We start from the raw sequence: 23,215 nt of genomic DNA, 5'->3' as shown, positions 1-23,215 counted from the left end.
GGAAAAACCGAGATTCCTCATCCAGTTGGAAGGTGATGGCAGGAAGTTGCTTTGGTTGGTACGAGACTGTCGTGGTCGATCATAGTTTGCATAGGAGACGCCAACTACTCGCTAGGCGCTAGCAAAATCCAAATTCAAACCTAGTAAAATAAGATATACCCCATGTACACACATGCCCTTCTCTCAGAAGTGCTCCTTCTGAGTTTCCCTTTAGAAACATGCAAGGTTAGCATGGAGCTTACACGTCTTCCATGAAAGCTACAGGCAACCACAGCAGTCTCCTGGCAACCAAACAAGTCGCAATCAGTTTTTTGGTGGAGCGCCTTCTTTACGACTAATTTCACCCAGAAACCCCTCACCAACCGATCGAGGAATACACGTTCAGGCCTGTGTGACTGAGGCCTACATGCTCCTCTGCAAGCCACTTTGCAACCCACCTGTGTGTTGTCACTGATGCCTTCTGTGTTCTGTACTCTTATTGTGATAATGTCATATATCCGTAATCACTTAACAATCTTCACGCGAAAAAATCTGATCTTAAGATTTTCAAAATAAAACTGCTTACAAGTGGAGAATAATAATTAATAGCTACAGCTCTGCTGGCTTTCTCAAGCACACACTGTAGAAATTCACCAAGCAGACCTTCCATCTTCTGAAATCTCCACAGGGTTAGAACCCATTAAAAGGATTTATGGGTGGGCCTCCTCCTCTAATTAAACACTCAAACTTTCTGAAAACTCCACAGGCCCAGCAGAAAAACATTACTTATTATCTGGGCATTTCTCATTTCACAATATCTCTGTTTTTTTAAAGACATAAAAGAAAGCATCGTCACGCTGAAATGTCTGACCTTCCTCAGCACAAAGACTTCTTGAGCTAATTAAGAGCAAAGCGGTCGTCCTGTGGTGGAATATGATGCATCCCAGTGCTGGGAGGAACCACTGACAGCAACCATGATGCAAGGATTTCACTCTTATCTGTAAAAAGTGTGCACAACGTCTTAATTGGAGTTTTAAAAAAACCGTTAGGTTTAACAGTTTCACTTTCCTTACCCTAGTTTGTTACTTTCTCATCCTGTTTGTCGGGTCTTTTCTATTTTTTCTCGTTTTCAGATCTAATCCACGACAGTTCTTCTTCGCTTATCTCTTTTATTTTGTGCTTGAAGCGTCTTTGAATGCTGTAATTATCTGACTTCGGGCTTCGTGTTTCTTCTTTTTCTAATTTCTTTTCCTTTAATCTTTCTTTACAAATGTCTTTTTGTTCTCAATCCTTATTATCTCGTGTTTTCGTCTTCAACATACAGCTGAATTATTCTTTTATTAAAAGTCATTCATTTCCTTTTGAGGTTGATTCATACTGATATATCATATATTCTCGCTGGCTTCACCTCCGTTTCCCTCAGTGGTACTTGCAATTTTCCGTCCATTTTTAACAAGAGAGCAGGAGGACTGTTTTATCAATCGCACACACACTTACTGTACCTACACACCCATAAGGTGCACACACACGGCCCAGAGCGGTCAGATAAGTCAGATGATGGCTTTGACAGAAGTGCTGCCTTAGCTCTTCAGCTCTCCCCGGGGCTCCACACACACACTTACACCCACAACTCAAGGTGGAACTGTCTGTATATTAAACACCCAAGGCATAAGCCCCCCCCAACACACACATACACACACACATACACACACACATATATATATGACCTTGCCATCCACCAACGCTTTCTTTGTATCTGCTGAAACCATCCAGTTCATGGTTGAACGAGCAGCAGCTTTATAAACAGACAGGGCCGTGACATAAGGCAAAACTCTACAGCTCACTAGGATCTCGTGAATGTGCGCACGTATATGTATGCACCCTTATGGGTGTGCGCCTGTGAGTGTATGTAATTGACTTAGCAGCGTCCCTGTCTCCATGTTTGACAGCAACATGACATTAAGTCTTGTTCTACAGCAACATTAGCGTGGCACCCTGTCTGGAAGCTGTCTCGATATGCAAATCAAATCCCCAGCCCTTGTCATTAAGAGCCCTTTTAGGTTTTTTTAAGAGAGGAAAATCCAACCAGAACAGAGCTCATAAGTTATTCTTTTGATCTCAGATATGACACGACTGAAATTCTTCACCCTGGAGATTTTCATCGAAAGAGTTGTTGTTGGAGATGGAACAGTTATTGATAAGGAAGGGCTGAATGGAGACAAAAAGAGATAACTGACAAGCGCTGTCTCGCTTTCGTTCTCTTCATAGCGCTGCATCCAATTATCTTGGTGTTTAAATGTGATGGGAAATATATTGATCAGCTGTCTGTGTCCCGTGAAACCTAATCACACACATACAGGCCTATTGTACAAGTGTGAGGATGGCACATGAAGAAACACCACCACAAGAACTCATGCACACACGAGCACAAAGACTCAACACACAGATATAAACAAAGATACCTAAAAGTGAACAAACACTCTTGTAAACAGACTGCAACACACACACACACACACACACACACACGCACACACACACACACGCACACACACACGCACACACACGCACACACACACACACACGCACACACACACGCACACACACGCACACACACACACACACACACACGCACGCACGCACGCACGCACGCACACACACACACACACTTCCCTCCCTCCCTCAGAGCCAATTCTACATCCCTGTCTATCCCTCCCATGGAGAGTTGTTAATTAATTCCCTCCCCTTGTACGTTCGCCAAGATCAAACGCAGAACGACAGAAAAACACTTCAACTTTTCTCTAACTGTACTTAATGAGCAACGGTAATTTAGCTCTTTTTTTGCATTGCCTCCAAGTGAGGAACTGAGTTACAAATCCATTATTCATTACGATGAACGGCAAAAGCTGTCAAATGTTTTTCTTCCTGTCTTAGCCAACGATGGATGGACGGATGGACGGATGGATGGACGGACGGACGGATGGATGGATGGATGGATGGATGGATGGATGGATGGACGGACGGATGGATGGATGGATGGATGGATGGATGGATGGACGGATGGATGGATGGATGGATAGATGGACAGATGGATAGATGGACAGATGGATGGATGGATAGATGGATAGATGGACAGATGGACGGATAGATGGATGGACAGATGGACGGCTAGATGGATGGATAGATGGACAGATAGATGGATGATGGATGGATGGATGGACAGATGGATAGATAGATGGATGGACAGATGGACGGCTAGATGGACAGATAGATGGATGATGGATGGATAGATGGACAGATGGACGGATAGATGGATGGATAGATGGACAGATAGATGGATAGATGGATGGATAGATGGACAGATGGACGGATAGATGGATGGATAGATGGACAGATAGATGGATGATGGATGGATGGATGGATGGACAGATGGACAGATAGATGGATGGACAGATGGACGGCTAGATGGATGGATAGATGGACAGATAGATGGATGATGGATGGATAGATGGACAGATGGACGGCTAGATGGATGGATAGATGGACAGATAGATGGATGATGGATGGATGGATGGATGGATGGATGGATGGATGGACAGATGGACAGATGGATGGACAGATGGATAGATGGATAGATAGATGGATGGACAGATAGATGGATAGATGGGCAGATAGATGGACAGATGGATGGACAGATAGATAGATGGATGGACAGATAGATGGATAGATGGACAGATAGATGGATGATGGATGGATGGATGGACAGATGGATAGATAGATGGATGGACAGATAGATGGACAGATGGATGGACAGATGGATAGATAGATGGATGGACAGATAGATGGATAGATGGGCAGATAGATAGATATATAGATAGATAGATATTATTTTAGGGGTTTTACCCTTTTTTCTTCTCCGTCTCTCCTCGAGAAGTGTCACACACAGTGTCGGGCTGTCGATAAAAAGGCTATTTGCAGCTCCACCGAAGCTTTTACTCTCCAGCCATAGTAGACAAACAGCCAAACACAGCAGCAAGCTAATGATTATGCTTGTGTTCAGAATGGGAGGAAAACACTGTAGTGCAGCCTTTTTTCTCTCACTCTTTGTTATTTTCTTATTCTCTCTTCCCTTCAGCCTCTTTGCTTTCTCCTCGTCTTTCTATCCCGTCTTTGGGTCGAGTGCAGAGAAAGAAGGTGAATTTGAAAAAAAACAAACCCTGAGTGAGTGATTGTGTGTAGAGGAAGCAGTCACACGCAGATACACACCGCACGTGCACAGGCATCGTGACGGCGTCGGTACGATGGCTGTGCTGACTAAGTGTAGCAAAAACATGGAGAGCAGCAGAATGAGGTGTCAGCATTCAGAATGATTAGGGCTGTTTAGTCTAGAGCTGTGTGCATGTGTGTGTGTGTTCATTTGTATCTATAGCCATTAGCAGCCATGATGAAATGGCAGTCTCATTTGCAGTTAAGCCCCATACCACAGAATGATGGCAGTAATGCCTTAAACTGTAAACAACCACATCCTGCTGCATTACTACACAGCACTGTCACAAATCATAAAATACATTAAACTGGGATCCAGTTAATGAATAAAATGCAAATAGCACGCAGAAAGCCATACATGTGGTGTCATGTTGTGGTAAGAAGAGTAATGATGTGTCAGTTTAAAGGCTGCTAATTTATCTTTTATTACAACCCATTAGTGTGAAATGAATCACCGAGTTTACATCGGTATCATAACCAGCACAACTTTTTGGCCTCTTTCAGATTTTTCAGGGAACTACCTTCATCTCGATGCCGGAAGCCACACCCTGCGCAAGAAAGCCCGGCTGCTGAGCCCCGAAGTGGGGCCAGAGCAAGGCCCGCTCTGCCTCCAGTTCTACTACCAGCTCCAGGGAGAGGCACAGGGCAGCCTGAGGGTCCTGCTGAGGGACAGCGACCAGGGAGAGACCCTGTTATGGGCATTAAAAGGTGACCAAGGCAGTCACTGGAAAGAGGGGCGCACCATCCTTCCTCGAAGCCCCAGAGAATATCAGGTAGATAACCGCTGAGTGTTAGCGTGTTTATGAATCCCTGAATTAAGAAGCTAACACATAAGCTGAGCTGTAATCACCTGTATGTCACTTTCTCTGGTGTAGGTGGTGTTTGAGGGGTTTTTTGAACACCCGACAAGAGGACATATCAGAATAGACAACATCCACATGAGCAGCAGCGCTGACCTGGAGCAGTGTGCACGTAAGTCCCATTCACCTGTTGGCACCTTCATTAATATGCTGGTCAGTGTTTCCGTCTGTCAGCTATCACTCTCTCCCTGCTTCACACCGGAACATTTATTCTGTGTTTTTGCCAGAGAGCGAGAGTGATGGGGGAGAAAAAAAAAATCATAATATTTCTCATTTACACACACACACATCAAAAAAGTGAAGCGCAAAAAAAAGAAAGTAGGTCACAACTGCCCTTTGGGCATGGATCCTTCACTATCTTTTATTATATCTCCCACTATCTCCTAGTCTTTCCCTGTACCACCCCATCCTGCTGTTTCCTTATTTGCTCTCGTTTATCCATCTCCAGCATTATCTTCCATTCAGTCTCTGCAGTCGAGCACTGAAAATAACGTGCGTGCTTGTGCTTGATTACTGGAGAGACTCTCTACTCTGGAGCAGAGAGACAGTAGTTAACCAATGAGGCTGCTATCAGCGACTGCTGTCGGCTCACTTGTAACAATTTGCTTTGCAGAGAAAAAAGGGCAAATTTCCATGCACTCCACACGCTGGGTTAAGTTTTGAAGTCCTTCATATTTCCTGATTTCACAAAAATGTATGTGAGTCTTGGTTCAGAAACAACTTTGTTTTTATTGTAAAAAGATTTAAAGGCAGAAATGAGTCGTATTATGGACTTTAGGACCAGTCAGAATATATTTGCCTTTAGTGCTGTAGTGCATTAGTACACCTTTAAGTCAAATGTTTCTGTGAGTCAAAGACGCTAGTTTTCTCACTACCGCTTCTTTATCTGTGCTGTAACTAGTTTTCCCTTCTTTTTTCTGTTCTGTCACTCTTTCTCACTTCCATAAAAGATGCCACGTCCTCCAGCAAATAATAAACAGCAGTAAAATTCAGTCCGTCTTCCCACGACCCCTTAACTTACCTCCACCCTTCCTCTTCATTCCTCAATTTCCCTTCTCGTCACTCTGCCCCTCACCCTTTTCACCCTGTTTTCCGTCTGTCTTTTTCTTCTGCCGTTAAAATCCCAAAGGAAAAAAAGAGGATGAAAACGCTGTAGAAAAAAACTTTTAAAAAAAGCGCAATCGGGGAGAGAGGGAGAATGACAAAGCAAAGAGAAGGTGAGAAATGACAGACATAACAAGAGCCACTACCTCTTCCCTCCCTCTTGTCTGGCTCTCTTTATTTTCTTTCCATTTTGTAAAAATAACTGTCATCCTGGAGGATATATGGGCCTTTGGAGTCTTAAACTACCTCTGAACTCGACAAAGCTTTATTGAGTTACAAACGCCTTAACCAGGACTGCGGTGCAATTTTGCAACTCTATTAAAAAACATTTGTGTTGACATTCATTAAAACTATCAGCACCATATAAATGTAATCATCTATAATATAAGCTGAGGACATCTGTTGTTATTTTATTGCATTTCATATTGTGAAGGAAGCTTCCAACGCCATGGGCGACACATATCCTTTCACATTTACTCTTGCTCCTCGTCTAACTTAGCTTCACTAACATTTGTTTTTCCTTTCTTTTCCAGAGCCTTTGCATGCTTTACTTCCTGGCCTGAAAAGTAAGTTCTACTTCACGTGCATTTGTACTTCCTGTGCCAACATGTCTGTGCTTCCTGCTTTGTTGCTTAGCTCAGCTTGCAGCACTGCAAACCCTGTTAGTGCCTTATTACCATACAGGCTTCCACAACACACACTGTTAACTAGATAGGGGGTAAAGGTATTACTGTGCATCACTGCACATGTGCAGTACTTCTTGTAGTAGCACATGTACAAAACCAGAGTGGAGTGGGCTTTGTGAGGGGACAGGTTTGCAGGATGGATCCACTGCATTTTTCTGGCACGACTCCTTGCATGCTGGGCTGAAACACTTGATTTTGTAGTTTTTTTGAGTAAAAATAGATTTTTTTGCCTTCACACAAACAAACACGCACATGAATACATACTGCAACAGTAACACTTGACTAGCAACAATGTGCAGCTGTAACAGAGGGTGTTTCAAATATGAGCAGTGCACTGAACCATATTTGTTACAGTTTTTAATTCTTACTCAGGTTGTGTTTCATTTTATACCATAAACAATTGCTCAGATGATGTAGGGATGAAGGTTAAATCACAGGCTCAGGGTTAAATTGCTGCTTCTGGTCTGTTTCTTTGGTGTCAGTGAAATTGCAGAGCTTTTTATCAGTCCATCCATATTTGTCTTTATAATCAGTCTTTCCCATCATAGTTTCCTTTATCCTGATTCAATTTCAACAGCTTAGCATCCTCTTTCCCTGCACATCCAGCTGCTCCTGGTCCACACTCATTTACGCCTCATTTTGTCTTTCCTTCTCCTTTCCCTGCCGTCCCCTCTCCTCTGGTCCCTGATCCCCCTTACATGAAATGCAGAGCACATCACACCCAACTTTCCTTTTTTCTCTCTCATTCATCCAGAAATAGGCTAGTCTGAAAAACGATAAAAAGTCTTAGAGCGATTGTGCTACTGGATCTCTTGTTTTCGAAGTCTGGGTTGGGACCTAAACCACGAGCTGTTTGTGCTTTTGTTTAGACGCCCACAAAATACACATACTGGTCTCTTTGAAGACTTGCATATAGAAACTGGACTTCAGATTCTACCTCATGCTAACAAAACTTTTGACCACTTGGAGAATATAAAGGCTTTTTGGTGATTTGGTTCATGGAAGGCTGAGGCTTAAACCAGAGGACTCTGCTTTTATTTTGCTAGTTTCCTCAAATATTTCTGTTTGTGTGTGCGTGCGTGTGCGTGTGTGAAAACTATGAACACATAGTGTGAACTCTCAGAAGCACTTCTTATTGTCCGGCACATTAAGCTGAATGAAAACACAAAGCCATCCAAGCACCAGTGAAACCCAGGAGACAAGTTCAGAAAACTCACATCACCTGACTCATACCCCGAGTATTTGACCTAATCCTCGCTTTATCTTAAACTGTCATGTGACTCCCAGCACGACAACGCTGCTGGTTCTGACAAACACCATATTTCTTGATCCTGACCCCCAGAAAGAAGGATTAAATTTCTCCTTTTAAGAAGTGATCTCAGCCCCTTTAGGGTTTCTCTCTGGGTGAGCAGATAAAGTTACACCTCAGGTGTTGTTTATTCTTCTTAGTGTCTCGATGTGAGACAAACAAAGCGTAGTTGTTTTTGACAGTTTTAAAGTTGACCGTGAGAAATATTCATGCTGTCACAGAAAGCTTCTGTTAAAAGGAGGCAGTGACGAAGGCTTAATCTGAATTTCTAAATTGATTTTAAGGAAAACAGGAAACCCCGGCACAACCAAAATGATTGCACTATATGAACTTACAGTCTTGTTACCTTCGAAACTGTTGCAGCTCTGAGACCACCAGCAGTCAGATGCCATCTTCAAAGAAACTTTGGTGCATGGAGATGGTGAAAAAACGATAATAAGACTGAGTCGGCAATTACATTAAAGCTGTTTGTGATAATACAGATGATCACAGTGATTACCTGTGACGACATAAGCTGTTGTTGTTTACATATACAGCATCCAGACAGAAACTCAAAAACAGAAATTCCTCCATGCGCAGTGGCGTAGTTGCTGCAGGGCGGCATCGGCAACCTTTTAAAAAGATATACAAGTAGAATAAAACCAGATGGCAGCCAGTGGAGTCGAGTCCCTAATGCAAAGACACAAACTGCAGACAACTTGTGCTCATCAGTGGAGGCTGACCTGGATTGCAATGTGTTGGCAATATGTCTGCACTCATAAATAAGACAGCAAATATCAGCAAACATTTACCAGTCATTCGCAGAGTGACTGCAGTCGCTACAAGTCAGTGATTGTTTGATTGGTTGCCCCCTGCCAGGTGACCTGTGGGTACTGCTGCAAGCAGTCGCCAGATGCAAAAACACTCAGTGCACTCATAAGCAACCAGCCATTTTCCTAAGCGCCTCAGTCGGCTCCGTGAAGGCGACGCCGCGGTGTCAGGCGCTGTCAGGCGCTGTCAGGTTGTCCATCTGTGCCAGTCCGGTGATTTGATACCTCAAATTTGTGTCTTGAACTCAAAGGTTAACTGATTATATGTTGGTGGTCAAAGGTCAAGATCACCTTACAAACCAAGCTTTCGGCCATGACTTCAGAGGTCACACGCTAATTATTACAAAATGTCACACAAAGGTCTAATGGGATAAAATGACAAAGTGACGATACTTTATATCCAAAAGGACAAAGGTCAGCTTCACTGCGACATCATAATGTTGTGCAAAAACACTTTTGTGGTCATTACATGGCAACCATAACTCAGGAACAGAAGGGGAGATGGTGACAAATCGCATTTGGTCAGACGCTGATTTGGCAGCACTCATATTTAATTCGTAGAGCGTTCACTACACATTATAGTCCAGACAGACGGCAAGTTTTTTACTATAAAATCTTCCCGGTGGATTAAAATGTACAGTAAAAATATACATACATATATTTAGAAAAAGTTTGATGTTAAGAAGACGCTCGCAGAAACATTTGAAAGTGTCTGTTGGAAGCTATCGGTTGATTATTGCACACACACTCGTGCGTCTACACAGAGAAAAGGGGCTTACTCTGGTTTTCTGTTTTGTTTGTGAAGTGAGAGGCCGGCTTTGATGCTAATTAAGTGATTCAGAAGCTGTAGTTACCAAGCATCCCTTGAAAGCTACACGTTTTAGCTTTAGCAGCCGTTCCCCCTCAAAAAGCAAAGTAACGGTCAACTTTTTCAGCCCTGGAAATTATTTGTCAGTTAATCCACCGGTGGGAAGACTCTCCGTGCAGCGCAGCTTTACAATCACAGCCAATTTTAAACCCTTAAAGAGTGCGTCTGAACTTCAAAAAAAGACTAAATTAAGCTTACTGGTTCCGTGAGGTTTTGTATCCTGCTTTGCAACTCTCCTCCATCTCTTATTTCAGCTCTTTTTTTCCCCTTCTCTCTCATCCCATCTAGTCCTCGCTCGCCTCAGTTCTATTTCCTCTTTTTTCCTTCCTGTCTTTCTTGCTCATGCACCGTCTTTCCTTTATTCTCCCCCTTTCCTTTCTCTCTCTCTCTCTTCTATAACCTCTCTCTCAGCGGGTTTCTTTCACTGCGAGTTGACAGAGTATTGAACTTTCAGACAAACCCTTTAATGCAGGATTAAAGATATCATGGCAGGATTAGCGCCCTGCCTTCTCTTCCCCACCCTTGCACCCTCTCTCCTTTCACTTTCTACCACCCCTCTCTATTTCACTCCATTCTTTCCTCCAATAATGCCTTCTTTCTTATCCTTTCTCTGCCCCTGTAATTTCCCCCTCTCCCTCTCCATCTCTTTCTCTCCGCACTCAACTTCGGTCTGATCTTGCCCCGATAAAAATGCCGCATCCCAGCAAATACACCCACTTAACACTCCCCGCCCTTTGTTCAAGTCGCCCAAGCACTGCATAATCAAGGCTTTGCATTCTCTGATCCAATCTGAACGCATGGCATGGGCCTTTGCGTGTCAATGTGCAGCTAATGCTTGTGATGTTTGCATAAATCAAAAAAAGAGAGAGAAGAGTTACAGTAAGTTAAATATTTTATAAGAAATGAAGCCTTTAATTGGTTGTTTAAATATTAACACACAGCAAAATGTTAAAGCTAAAGTGGTTTTTGCCTGATTTATTTTCTTACCTTTAAATAGCGGCGAGCACGAGAGTTTCGGCACACTGCCCTGTAGAGTAAATGACCCCTGCTTCTGTTGTTAGGTCTGTCAAGCTCTTTGTTCTCTCCAAGTTTACAATGATTTTAGGCAAACGCTATAATAAATTAGCTCTAATTAAAGCTGAATAAGCAAAAATGTTCTGCTTCTGTCCTCAGAAGACTTTGAACGCTCCTAGTTTTCGTAATGAATTCTTTTAAAGTGCTGCAAAACACATTTTAAATATGGATATAATAAGCTAAATTTCCCCTTACAAACAGTCTGGATTCTCACACCTTAATTATAGATGTGAAAGATGTGCAAATAAAGAAGATATCAAATGCTGCCATCTTTTTTAAGAAGGTATTTCGGCCACATTCAGAAGCCTTTTCAGGCTCCAGGTGGAAAATTCTGTCCAAGTAGAATTAGGAACGAAACCACAAATTAGAGTCCAACTAAACAGTCATTCTAGTTTTAATATTGTTAATTATGATAAGGAGGCTTTTCTAACATAAACGACTATTAGCATACGTGAGCTGATAGCCAAACTAATATATTTAGTTTATTACCAGAACAAAGTGTGTTTGCCTTAAATAAAACTCATTATTATTAATAGGAAAGTTAGCCAAGCATGTTAGTGTTGCAGTTTGAAGTTATAATGTTTGAAAAAGTGTCACTTTTACTGCAGCAGCATGCTTCAGTGTGTGGAGATGCTCAGAGTTTGACAGACCTGCCATGCTCACTCACACTCTGACAGGGGTGAAGTGAACATAGATCTCTAAATCTGAACTCTTTAATGCAGTCTGCATGCCTGCCTTGCTCATCTACTGAGCCAACCAGTAATGTGTCCTCCTGCCCTCCAGGGGGTGCCATATCTGGAATGGAGCCCACAGTAGACACAGTGGTGGTGCAGCCAGTCCCTGCCTTCTGGTACTATGTGTTGGCGGGAGGCGGTGCCCTCTTGGTGCTGGTCAGTATAACCGTGCTGGTGATACTGTGCTGCCACCGGTACCACTGGGCGACCAAGAAGACCAGCAGTAGTCATCATCATTCGGTGACGTACCGCAACAACCAACTGCCATATCAGCAAGGTCGCCAAAACTGGTACCAGAGCCAAAACCCAGGCTGTAATCTGATCCATAGCCCTAACCAAAACAACCTGAACCCAAGCACCGGGCCGAGTCTGGAACCCATGCTCACCATATCACTGGAGAAAGAGGACAGCTACGATTCCCAGTGTTGAAAAGGCCCATCTGATTTAATAGTATGTTTTTTAAATGAAGCGATCAAGGGGTGTGAAAAGAAGCCGTATTCAGCATAATCACTGCTCTTCACTGATGAGGATCTGCACAGAGGCACTCCAGTGCACGTTGCTGACGGCTGATCTAATTAACTGATCGGCGTACACTAAACTGGTAGAAAGAAGTCCTGACATTAAACTGTACCCCTGAAGAGCAGATGACAGAGCTTCGGTTGTATTTCTGATGGCTGAAGAGGGCCTGATAACGACACTGTGGGGCAATTTTTTTTATGTCGAGCGTAGACTGGCTTCTATACCTGAACCCTGAAAGCGAGCTGGATTATGACCACAGTAAATCACAGTAAAGGTAGTATGAATAACAGGCTGTGGATGACACACACTGGATTTACATGCAGCGTACAATGTCAGGGTTGTAACAGCATATCCCCCACCTTCAGTAAATGTCAGAGCAGGATCTGTCTGTCTGCCCCGCTCTGATCTGCAGCTTGGACATTGCCTGTCTCCAGATACCCGTCAGACAGAGGAAGGATTTACACACAGGTAGAAAAGACACGCTGTGTTTGTGTGCAGCATTAAGAGTGATGGCTGCTTCTCCGGGACTGAATGAAGCCCAATTTTATTTGCCCACGTGTGTTTGCGAGACTGAGATAGTGACAGAGACAGATTAATAACAAAAAAACAGGAAGAATTAGTGTTGCCGGTCCAGCTGTGACAGATAGACAGCTGCACATGCACCCTGCAGCTCTGAGACGGCTCACGTCGCATCACATCAGCTGAAACACGCGCACCAATATATGCACGGACACTTCTGAGATTTTCAAGTCTCACATGTTACTTTGAGTGTGTTTTTCATTACATTCTGGATATGCCTTTTTAAAAAACGTGCTTTAAACCTATAACCTCCGATATGAGGTAGTGCCTCTGTGTCCAGTAAGAGTCTGAATGGATGCAGTTTGACTCTACAGTTTGTTGCCTGGATCTCGTGGATAATCTGATGCCTGTGTCTGTCAATGTTCAAACTAAACACCCGTGTATGTCTTGCACACATTAGGTTGGGTGAATGAAACAAAAAGAAAAGAAGTACTATCGTGCATCATTTGAATGTGGAATATTGTTTTTCTTAAATCTCTGCAAATACAACAATCTACAAACAGTCTTTACTTTCTGCACATAATTGCCAAGGCCTTTTTTGTTTCTAACACATCCAACACTGGTATCCAGTCCGATAAATGAGACCAAACTTGCTTTGATAAAGAGCATTTTACAACTGAAGCCTTTTGGAAAATCATTTATCTGCTTAAAGACTGCCGACTGATTCTAGAGCAGCAACAATGTAACTTTTTCTTTATGTATTTTCTGTTAGGGGTGTAACGATTCTCCAGATCCACGGTACAGTTCATGTTTCTTTTGAATTAACGAGAAAAAGCAGCAAACAGGTTTTTGACACGATTACCTACCTTCACAGGACATCACTGGACGGGAGGATTAGGGCCACTGAGGAAAATATTTTTGAGTCGTCACTTTTTCATCTTCAGTGGCCCTAATCCTCTCCTGTAGGCAACAGCTGCTTTTAATCAGCTCCACATGACCAGCTATCATAAGCAATACAAAGTCATGTCTATTTAGCACATCATTACAGGACGCAACATCTGTCTGTCAGCTGCTAATATTCATCCCATATTTGCAAACGCATGCTGTTTATACTAACACAAAAATGCTCCAGTAAACAGACGCTCATTTAAACTGGATTTTACAGCAAAGCTTGGCTAATGTACCAGACGTGACCCTGCAGTTAGTCTGCCATGGCTGTCACGTATGGTCTGTCTGTATTTACAGTCTTGCACTGAGTTGATGCACTTAACTTTTACATCATCTCCATATCGTATCAATAACAAGATGAGAGCGCAGCGGCGGTGAGGTCTAACAAACGAGGCCGTGGATGTATCGCAAATTTAGTGTCTGCTTCTGAACTGTTACACCCCTAATCGGCATCTGTCACTCACTGCAATGATGGTCTGTGTAGTGGATAGAAAAAGTCGACACACCTGTTAAAATGTCAGGTTTTATTGAGACCGAGATAAATCATTTCCAACATTTTCCATCTTTAATGTGACCGACAGTTTATCCTGTACAGTTCACATGGAAAACAAACTAAAATCCTTAAAAGGAGGGAAATCTCACATTTAAAGTAAGCTGGTTGCATTACACAGCATTTTGGAGGTAGTACTCTGTCAGCATGGCACATCGTAAATTAACATTAGTGACCCTCTCCAAACTGGTTGTGAGGGTGTCGCCTGTGCACAGCCCTCCTCAGGTCACCCCACAGGTTTTCTTTTGGGTTCAGCTTTTCTGGTGATGATATTTTTGATGACTTGGTGAAATTCATATCGATCTAGAACTTTCTAGCAGACACCTGAAGGTTTTGCACCAACGTTGGTTGGTATTTGAGACTTGTTCCCTGCACCTTGACTACTATTTATTTAAGTTCCCCAGTGCCAGCTGAAGAAAAACAGCTCCAAACCATGATGCTGCCATCACCGTGCTTCACAGTGGGTCTGGTGGTGTTTTGGTGATGGGCACTTTCTGGACTGTGGCCACAGAATTCAGACCGTAGAACATTTTCCTACATGCTTATGAAAGAAGTGAAGGATGCAGAAATTGTTGTCACGTGTGGTTAACGTCGCGGTCAGCCTCTTGGCAACCTCCCTGACCACTTTGGAGGGGCACCCGGTCTCTTTTAGTCAGTAACAAAGTGTTAACTAAGCAAGTGTCAGAAAAGTCGTGTTAGACCAGCTGAACTTTATTTGATTGTAGTCAGAATCTCTTTAACCGATGGCAGGTGTGTGCTGACTACTGTTTGGCATGATTTTGAATGTCATTGGTTAATTTTCTATGCAAACCAGTTATAAAAGGACGTGCAACCACATTATTTCATTATTTATTTATTTATTTATTCCCTCCGAAACGTTAACAGTTTGTTTTTAAATTGAACTATACAAGTTACAAGTCATATTAAAGAAAGCTCTCACCCCCCAACCGGTCACGGCAGATGGCCCCGCCCCTCCCCGAGCCTGGTTCTGCCGGAGGTAACTTCCTGTTAAAAGGGAGTTTTTCCTTCCCATTGTCGCCAGGTGCTTGGTTATAAGGGGTGTCTGATTGTTGGGGTTTTCTCTGTAGGTCTTTATTTTTGACTATAAAGACCTTGATGTGACTATTGTTTGAATACTAACAACATTGAAATGAATTGAATGTTTCGTCTTGGTCTTACTTGGCATTTTAACAGGACTGCTTTCATAAGTTTGATTGTGTATTTAATCAGCAAGTGTAACATGATGCATTTCTGATTAGCGGGTTCATATTTTTGCAGTGTAGAGAACATGAGCACTTTTCTTCTTAATTTACTTACATCTACTGTGAATCTTTTCATAAATTGATTAATGTTCTTTCTGTCCTTCTGTGTTGCTGGTGCACACTAGTCACACTATAGTTGTTTTTATACTTGCTGACTAAAAATTATATTGATTCTGCACACTGGGATGAAAAAAACTATTCGGTGTCATTTAGTGTTTTGAAAGCTTTGAAAGCTCTTTTAAAGCTTCTAGTTTGAATAAGATAGGAGCTCATAATAAAGCAAATCTAAAGTGTTAACGTGTTTTATGAAGAATGCTCACATGATGTCAGAAAAAATCTATCTAGATTGTGAAGCTGACGGTGTATCAGAGTGGACTTCACAGCATCTCTACCCCCTACATCATTCTGTTCATGCCCAAATCCCTGAGCCTTTTTATCAAAACCCACTTGTTCCTGTTCTTCTCCTTCCCTTCATTGCAAATCCTCCCAGTGAAAAACACAGGAGAGAAAATGAGAGGCAGAAATGGAGGGGAGCAAAATCTCTCAGAGGAGAAGGGCCCATTAAGCGAGCCCCCTTTTTCTCCAAAGAATGTGCCCAGAGATGGAGGGAGATGAAAGAAGTAAAAGGAAAAAAATGCTCTCTATACTTTCTAAAGATAGATCTTTCTTTTACTCTAAGAGGGAGGCTAACAGGGAGGCAGGTTGTGGTTTGGATTGAAGGAAAGAGAGAATAGATGGAGGAGGGCAGGTTGTTTCAAACACAAAAGCAGATGAAAGAAGTCTTTTGGCAGAATAGACAGCGTGATGAAGCCTCACTGCACTGCACACACACACAGACGAGCAAACGCCATCTAACCACCGCAGACCTCTATTAGCCAAGAACCCAGATTTGCAGCAAGCTCTCAAAACACCGTTATCAAAATCATTGTTTCAGGCATTTTTTCCACACTGCAGATATTCCCCATATTGGCTTATTTCATCATGCTGCATCTTATAAAATGCTGTTTTGTGCCTTAGTCAACAAGTATTTTAGTTATTTTGTGCTTGCATATCCATTTCCAGTGTGCCGAGCCCCTCTCCCTTCCATATCAATCGACTCGCGTATGATTTACACATTATATGACTCATTCTAGCAGCCTTGTGCCATAACCCAATCAATGTGGGGCTGGATTCAAATAGAGGAGTGATATACGGGTGTATTTATGTTGTGCTACCCGTGCACTTTTCCCCTGCACTCTCTCTCACTCTCTATCGAACTTTTGCAAGTTTCTGGCGTCTTTTCACGCGGCCCTTATAAATCAGCCTCCCTCCCTCCCTCTCCCTTCTCCATCACAGACTACTTTGAAGCCTTTTAATAATTCTAATTAGATAATGGAGCTGATTGCATTCATAAAGCCCTGCGGTAAGCATTTCTAGCCCTGAGGCCATCTCTATTTTTTCTCTCTTTCCTCCTCCTCCTGTGGAAATATTATCGTACAAGCACTCTAACAGGTCCTCGGGCCCCTCTGGAACAGCGAATGGTGCCAAAGAGCCATCCCTGTCTCTTCCTGAATAAAAAAGATCCTTTTTTATTTTTCTCTTTACTAATTGGAGAAGGGAGATAAAATGGGGCTACGGGGAGTTTTAATCTCCTTTCAGATCCATGCGATGATTCTTCTCAGGATCCTCGCCCGAGGGCTTTCAGCCAGGATCATTAGAAAGCGTTCAGCAGTCATCCAAAGAGCGTCCAAACCTCTGGTTTTTATCCTGATTTTTTCTTCTTATCTTTCTTTAAGTGATTTAATGTTTTGTCAATGCTTGCAGTGAAAAAGGAGAATTTAGAGCGTGGAGGGTCTGTAGTCAGGCAGCAGATTTACAGACGTGTCGTCTTTTGCATTTCAGTAGGAACCTTTAAAACATAATTACAGCACGGCTACCAGGTTCATTAACTTCTGAATAACTGCACTGTTTTTACATCTAATTACACGAGAGTATTAATTCATTAAAGTCTGCTGCTGACGCTCTCTTTAATCACTTTTTAGTTTTGCAACCTTTCATGCTTTCAGCTTGATTGTAAATTTAGATACAACCACGCGTTGAGATTTTATCTTACTTTAGTGTATAGCTTTGTTTTTTATTTCTTAATGAATTAAATGTTTCTTCTGTAAATCTGTTGGAAGCAGAGAGGCTTGATGATTTTGAAACACGGCCTCAGATGAAGCTGAGTTTAGTTCACTCGCTCCGCCTGAGTAAAATCAGCCTTGAGGCTGTAAACTTCTTCATCCCCGGCCTAAGCCACATTGCTGTTATATTGCTTTTGTGCACTTTCTCTGCCTCTGTCAAGATTTGATGGTTGTCTTTCAATGTCATGCACTTTGAGGACATTAAATATTGATGTCAGTCAAATAACTACATTTAGAAACGCTCCACTGTTTGCTTAATTGAATGCACTCAATTAGCATAGGATTTGTTTGTCGTTTTAATATTTGAAATGAAATTAAAATTTGGTTAATTCCTTTAGTTTGTTCTCTAATTGGGTTTGAAAATCAATTTTTAGAAAACAGTCTTTCATTTAAACTCAGTTCTACGACATTCATGAGCGAATAGTGCAGCAGGTGTCATTTAAAGGAATTCATCTGTAAGCTTTGAAGAAAATATGCAAAGTTTGTAAATGCAGTTTATTGAAGGTGTAATCGCAAGATGCCAAAACTGTCTCACAGACGAGGAAATGAAGCTTTTTTCATATGTTCTAAATGAGTTTTTCACCTTTTATCTTCTGAATATCTATTACAGTTTCACTTCATAATGTGTTTTTGATTCCTCTGCTCTGGCAGTAAATGATTATCAGCTGCTCAGATATTGCTCCATTTATTTCTGGGGACTGTAACGTCAATTTCCTTGAATAAAACTGAAGAAGAATCGAGCCCTCAAAACCTCCAAAGCCTTGCACTCTGGCCTGCCTCGAACATTTAAAGTGGTATTTTAGCTTGTTGAATTTCACGGTCTTGGAATAAAAAGAAAATAAACTGTGGTGAATGTGAAGGTAATAAAGGTAATATTTTTCTATGAAACTGTTTTGTGTGCTTTCATTTTTTTAAATTCAGCCTCCACTCGCGTCTTTCTTTTCATTTCTAAGCAAATAAAAAAAGAGCACTGATGCTTATCACATAATGGAAGTTGCTGGCTTTACGCAGGTAGTCTGGGAGAAGAGTTCAGTAAGACTGGATGTTGTTTTTCGCCGATAGACTGAGCGCGGAACAAAACAGTTTGGAGGAGCTTTCTTCCCTGATCTCTTCAGAAAGTTTAAACTCTTTGAGCTGTTTGATACCCATCTACAAATGCAGCGTAGACACGGAGCGACGTTATCGCGGCGGGACTCTCGAGTAGCTCCAGACGGTTTCGATTAATACTGTTATTCTTTCTGTCTCTTTAACAGATCCCAGGCCAATAGATTTTGAAAAAGATCCTGTTTTCAACCACAAGCCCCCCATCAACGAAGGTGAGGTTATCCTCCTCTCTCCTCGCAGCCTCGGGCTATACTGGCTGTTTTACAAGTCTCACCCAAAGACAAGTGAAATTGCTCTTTAAGGACAGGCGTGCCTATGGCTCCTCCAGAAAAGAGCCCGTGGCAACGGTGACAGACAATCTCTGCTTTGTGCAAAGAAAGGAGACGAGTGTGAGCGAGCTGGCAAAAGCGCATGTCTGCGTGTGCATACGGTGTGCGTTCTTCCTCGTCCTCCTCCTCTTTCATGTTCCACGGCAGACAAAGTGAGACAGACAGCTTCCTTCTGGACACCGAGAAAAACATCTGTCTGTAACAATCACAGATTACATGTGTGTGTGTGCCCACTGCTCCTTGTTTCTTTCAGCCCCTTGACAGAAACAAGACGAGAGTACTCAGCTTTTAGCTCGCTAAACAAGTCTGTTTACTGTCTGTTTACAGCTTTCCTGCTTGTCTGCAGTGTGTGCTTCCATAAAACACTGCAAATGCAGCACTTAATTGTGGATTGGCTTGTTCGTGTGTACACATTCATTATTCGGATTAGCCCGATTGCCTTACTAAGTAGGAGTGCACACTTCAGCCCTCACCACATGCACCAGATCGTACCTTTAGAGTAATTAATTGCATTACGTTTTCCAAAGTTGCTAATCAATAACAACTGTGGTCTTGAATACATCAGCTTGCTAAGATTTCCTATTTTCTCTCCAGACTATGTGTTCCCAGGGTGGCCATCCTCCTTCTCCACCCCCTCCTCCAACATGGACCCCCCCTCCGTCACCTTGGTGTCAGAGAAGGACAAGGACAACGCCTGGCTGTACACGCTCGACCCGATCCTCCTCACCATCATCGTGATGAGCTCGTTAGGCGTCCTGCTGGGAGCGGTGTGCGCGGGATTCCTCCTCTACTGCACGTGCTCCTACAGCGGGCTCTCCTCGCGCTCCTCCACGACACTGGAGAACTACAACTTTGAGCTGTACGACGGGATCAAGCATAAAGTTAAGATGAACCAGCAGAGGTGCTGCTCAGAGGCATGAGAACTCAGAGGGGAACTCTGGAGAGTGATGGTGGGGGAAGATGCGAGCCCCCGCAAGTCATCTTGTTCTCAGACAATTTGAAAACGAAGCACTATCTGTAATCTCGACCCCCGTGTCCCCTACCTAATGCCCCGCTAACCCCTTGCTCTGATGTCTAACGGGGTGAACCCGGAGTTTCCCCGATTGTCTATGTGCCAGTGGGAACTTGTGATCTTTATCTCCCCTACATGCTACGAGGCCTAAACTAGGGGAACATGTGACCCCCGTCTCCCCCCGCCTATAGTCCATTTTCTCCTCTGCCTGCAGGAGACAGCCTGCTCGATTCTAAAAGCCTGTGATTGAATGAAGGAATGAAAAAAAAAGAGTATTAATGATTGATCTACCATTGAATATTACCCACGAGCCACTGGGATGACATCGAGAAGAATGGACTACAGCACCTGTGACAGTCTGGACATTTGGACTACAAATGGCAGCACAGTCTGGGCTAAAATGTTGGGATTCTTGATGAAGAAAGGAATTTGATGATCCGCCCTCGTGACTGACGCAGACGTGAAACTTCAGCGCGAACAGCAGAAGCATGTTCCACAGGGCATCAGTGGGTGGGTTCAGTGGGTCATTTTTGACTGAAATCAACACATATCAAGTGAATGCCTAACCCCCCCCTCCAAAAAAAGTTAAAAAAGATATTGAACCACACAACTCAAATGATCTAGATTTCTAATGGCAAAGAAGGAAAGGAGTATGAAAAAGGACATTTTCTTTTTTTTGGTTTGTTTCTGAAAGTGTTGGATATGAGTTCTGTGAGTTTTTAACGTCCATTAGCCTGCCATGTCGCGCTCGCTCGCTCCTTTGTCTGCCCCGGTCTGCGCTTCGTGAAACCAGTGGCATAGAAGAGTAATGGTGACTGTTTTTGTTCTGTTTTAGACTTGTGTCTCTTTGGGAAAAAAAGGTAAAGAAAAGCCAGCTTCAGTTCGTAGCCGCCCTGTAGAGCTCTTATGCCATTTTTTTAGCCTTTTATTTTAGCATTGTGTTGGACTCCACGGTCTTACGTGTTCTTTCAGTCCTTTACTAGCTATTTTGGCCTATTTTCCATTACAGATTATGAGTCTTTACAAAGAGTAGAGGAAGGATAAAGTAAGGCAGAAAATCAGAGGTTTATCAAAATCTAACATGCTGTTATGGAGTCGTGCTTTAGATTCAGTATTCTAGAGTTTGTTTTTGGTATATATCTCTATTTTTTTGCTTTCCAAACTGTACGATGCCCAAATGATGGACAGACACTGTGTGAAGAAAATGTCAGTGATTGTTTTATTGCAACCTATGGATTGCCAAAGAGCCTTGTATGTGCACGGTAGGGCTGCGGGGATTAAGAGCGATGAGTCGTCACGCCGCTTATCCACCACTTTACCCTTCTAAACAAAGGCCGCTCAAAGATGTAAGGTGAAAGAAAGACTACAGGAGGAGAACGGAAATCGCACTGTCGACTTTTTTGGACACACAATCGAGCCTTAAGCTAACTACAGTATACGCTGTATCGGAGGACAGCCATCGAGGAGGGCCAGTGCTGCTGGAGAGACTGATAAACAGGAGGAGGCACACACACACACACACACACACACAGGTAGAGAGGAAGACAGAGGCAAAGACAAATAAATGGTTGTGTTTACATGCAAGGGTTAGGGTTAGGGTTAGGGTGTTATTCAAAAAAAATACCAAGCAATCGATCATTTAGCCTAAACTGAGCCTTTCTTACCTTTTCTTAAAGGTATCTTCGACAGCTGATAGCATCCCAGGTGTGTTTCTGCTGTTGTGTTTCTATTTTGTTTGTATTTCATGCACGCAATTGAGTCACAAAATAAAGAAATGTTATTGGTGGCAAAACATTTAGTGAGACTGCAAAAGAAAAAGCAGGTAAACGTGCAAATTTGACAAAAAACACAGGTTTTACTTTGTGATGCAACACGTGAAAAGCAGGATAAAGATGCAGCTTCTATCACAGGTTTAATCATTTATGAAAGTGCTGCAAATGAATATCTAACCGAATCAACGCCCAGTAATTTGTTTGACATTTCTAAAAAGAAACCATGTTTGGTTGGAGTCCTGCCGACTCGAGGTCGGCTTTAATATTCCCCGAAGTGCTCTAACAAAAAAACACTGATGTTAAAAATATCTGCAAACCTTGTGTTCTGACAGAGAAAAGTTTGGGGAAATATAGATTTTTCTAATGCAAACTTCACTTGTGTTATTTAAGAAATTACTGAGCATAATTAATATTTTTTAATAGAAGAAAATCCATCCAAAAAGTTTCAACTGGGAACATTAAATCAACTTTAATTAAATTAATATCCAATCCAGTTATTCTGTGCATGTGAGCGTATCCAAAGACTGCGAAAGTAAAGAGCAAACAAAATAAAAGATAGAAGATGAGCGTGAGGAGGACAGGTGGACGATGAGAGACACACACGACTTCAGACTGGAGGACTAAACGTTGAACTCCGCCTCTTTCTTTTACAGATGAAACCTTAATCCTAGGAAGTAGGTTTTGATTTTATTTTGAACCTGTGAAATATCACGTTGTTATCTTCTACGGTGTAAACTCAAAGAGCAGAGGAAATGGGGGGGATGTAGGAGGAGAACGTGTCGCGCTCGGTGCATCTTTGCCTGCAGCCCCCGTTCTTTCTCTCTGTCTTCCTCTCTCCTCTTTCAAGGGCACGCATCGATATAGCCAGGAGGCCTATTAAGGAAACAAAGAAGATGAAGGGAATAGTAAAAGGTGTTGAAAGAGAGATGAAGGAAGGGAACAATGGAGGGAGACGGAGAGTTTTCTGTCCATCTAACTGTGTTTTCATTGGACTGTTTTCCAAGTGCCTTGGAGCTCTCTCATTATGTCTCTCTTGCTTGCTCTCTCTCACTCTTTCTCTCTCCCAACTGATATCTTACTCTCTCTGTCTCACACACACACACACACACACACACACACACACACACACACACACACACACACACTGTAAACATGACTAGAGAATATATTGCAACAGTTCTATAGAAACAATGAGACACACACACTCATGAAGTTGTCTCTCCTCCTGCGTGACTTTACTCACTCATTCCTTCTGGAAGTCCACATAGTATTACCTCTTCTGTCTCGATGGACACACACACACACTAATGACAGACACACATATGTACACTACATCAACACAAACCTACGGC

At 42.6% G+C, this 23,215-nt stretch overlaps 1 protein-coding gene across 3 annotated transcripts in view; it reads left to right on the top strand.

The window, feature by feature from the left end:
- Positions 1–22,926, top strand: part of LOC113008322 (neuropilin-2-like) — a 92,937-nt gene extending 70,011 nt beyond the window's left edge. The window contains exons 14-18 of one of the 3 annotated variants that reach the window (XM_026145668.1): positions 4,747–5,015; positions 5,118–5,214; positions 6,740–6,772; positions 18,900–18,962; positions 19,674–22,926. In XM_026145668.1, the coding sequence (XP_026001453.1) occupies positions 4,747–5,015; positions 5,118–5,214; positions 6,740–6,772; positions 18,900–18,962; positions 19,674–19,999 (788 nt within the window). In that variant the 3' untranslated portion in view covers positions 20,000–22,926. Of the gene's footprint in view, positions 1–4,746; positions 5,016–5,117; positions 5,215–6,739; positions 6,773–11,735; positions 18,535–18,899; positions 18,963–19,673 lie in introns of those variants that run through there. The other 2 variants (XM_026145670.1, XM_026145669.1) reach the window with 2 other exon arrangements.
- Positions 22,927–23,215: the final 289 nt, after the last annotated feature.

The sequence above is a fragment of the Astatotilapia calliptera genome, chromosome 16 (assembly GCF_900246225.1).
Source record: "Astatotilapia calliptera chromosome 16, fAstCal1.2, whole genome shotgun sequence".
Taxonomy (NCBI): Eukaryota; Metazoa; Chordata; class Actinopteri; order Cichliformes; family Cichlidae; genus Astatotilapia; species Astatotilapia calliptera.
Note: the sequence above shows the minus strand (reverse complement) of the source record. Positions and strands in the feature narration are given on the sequence as shown.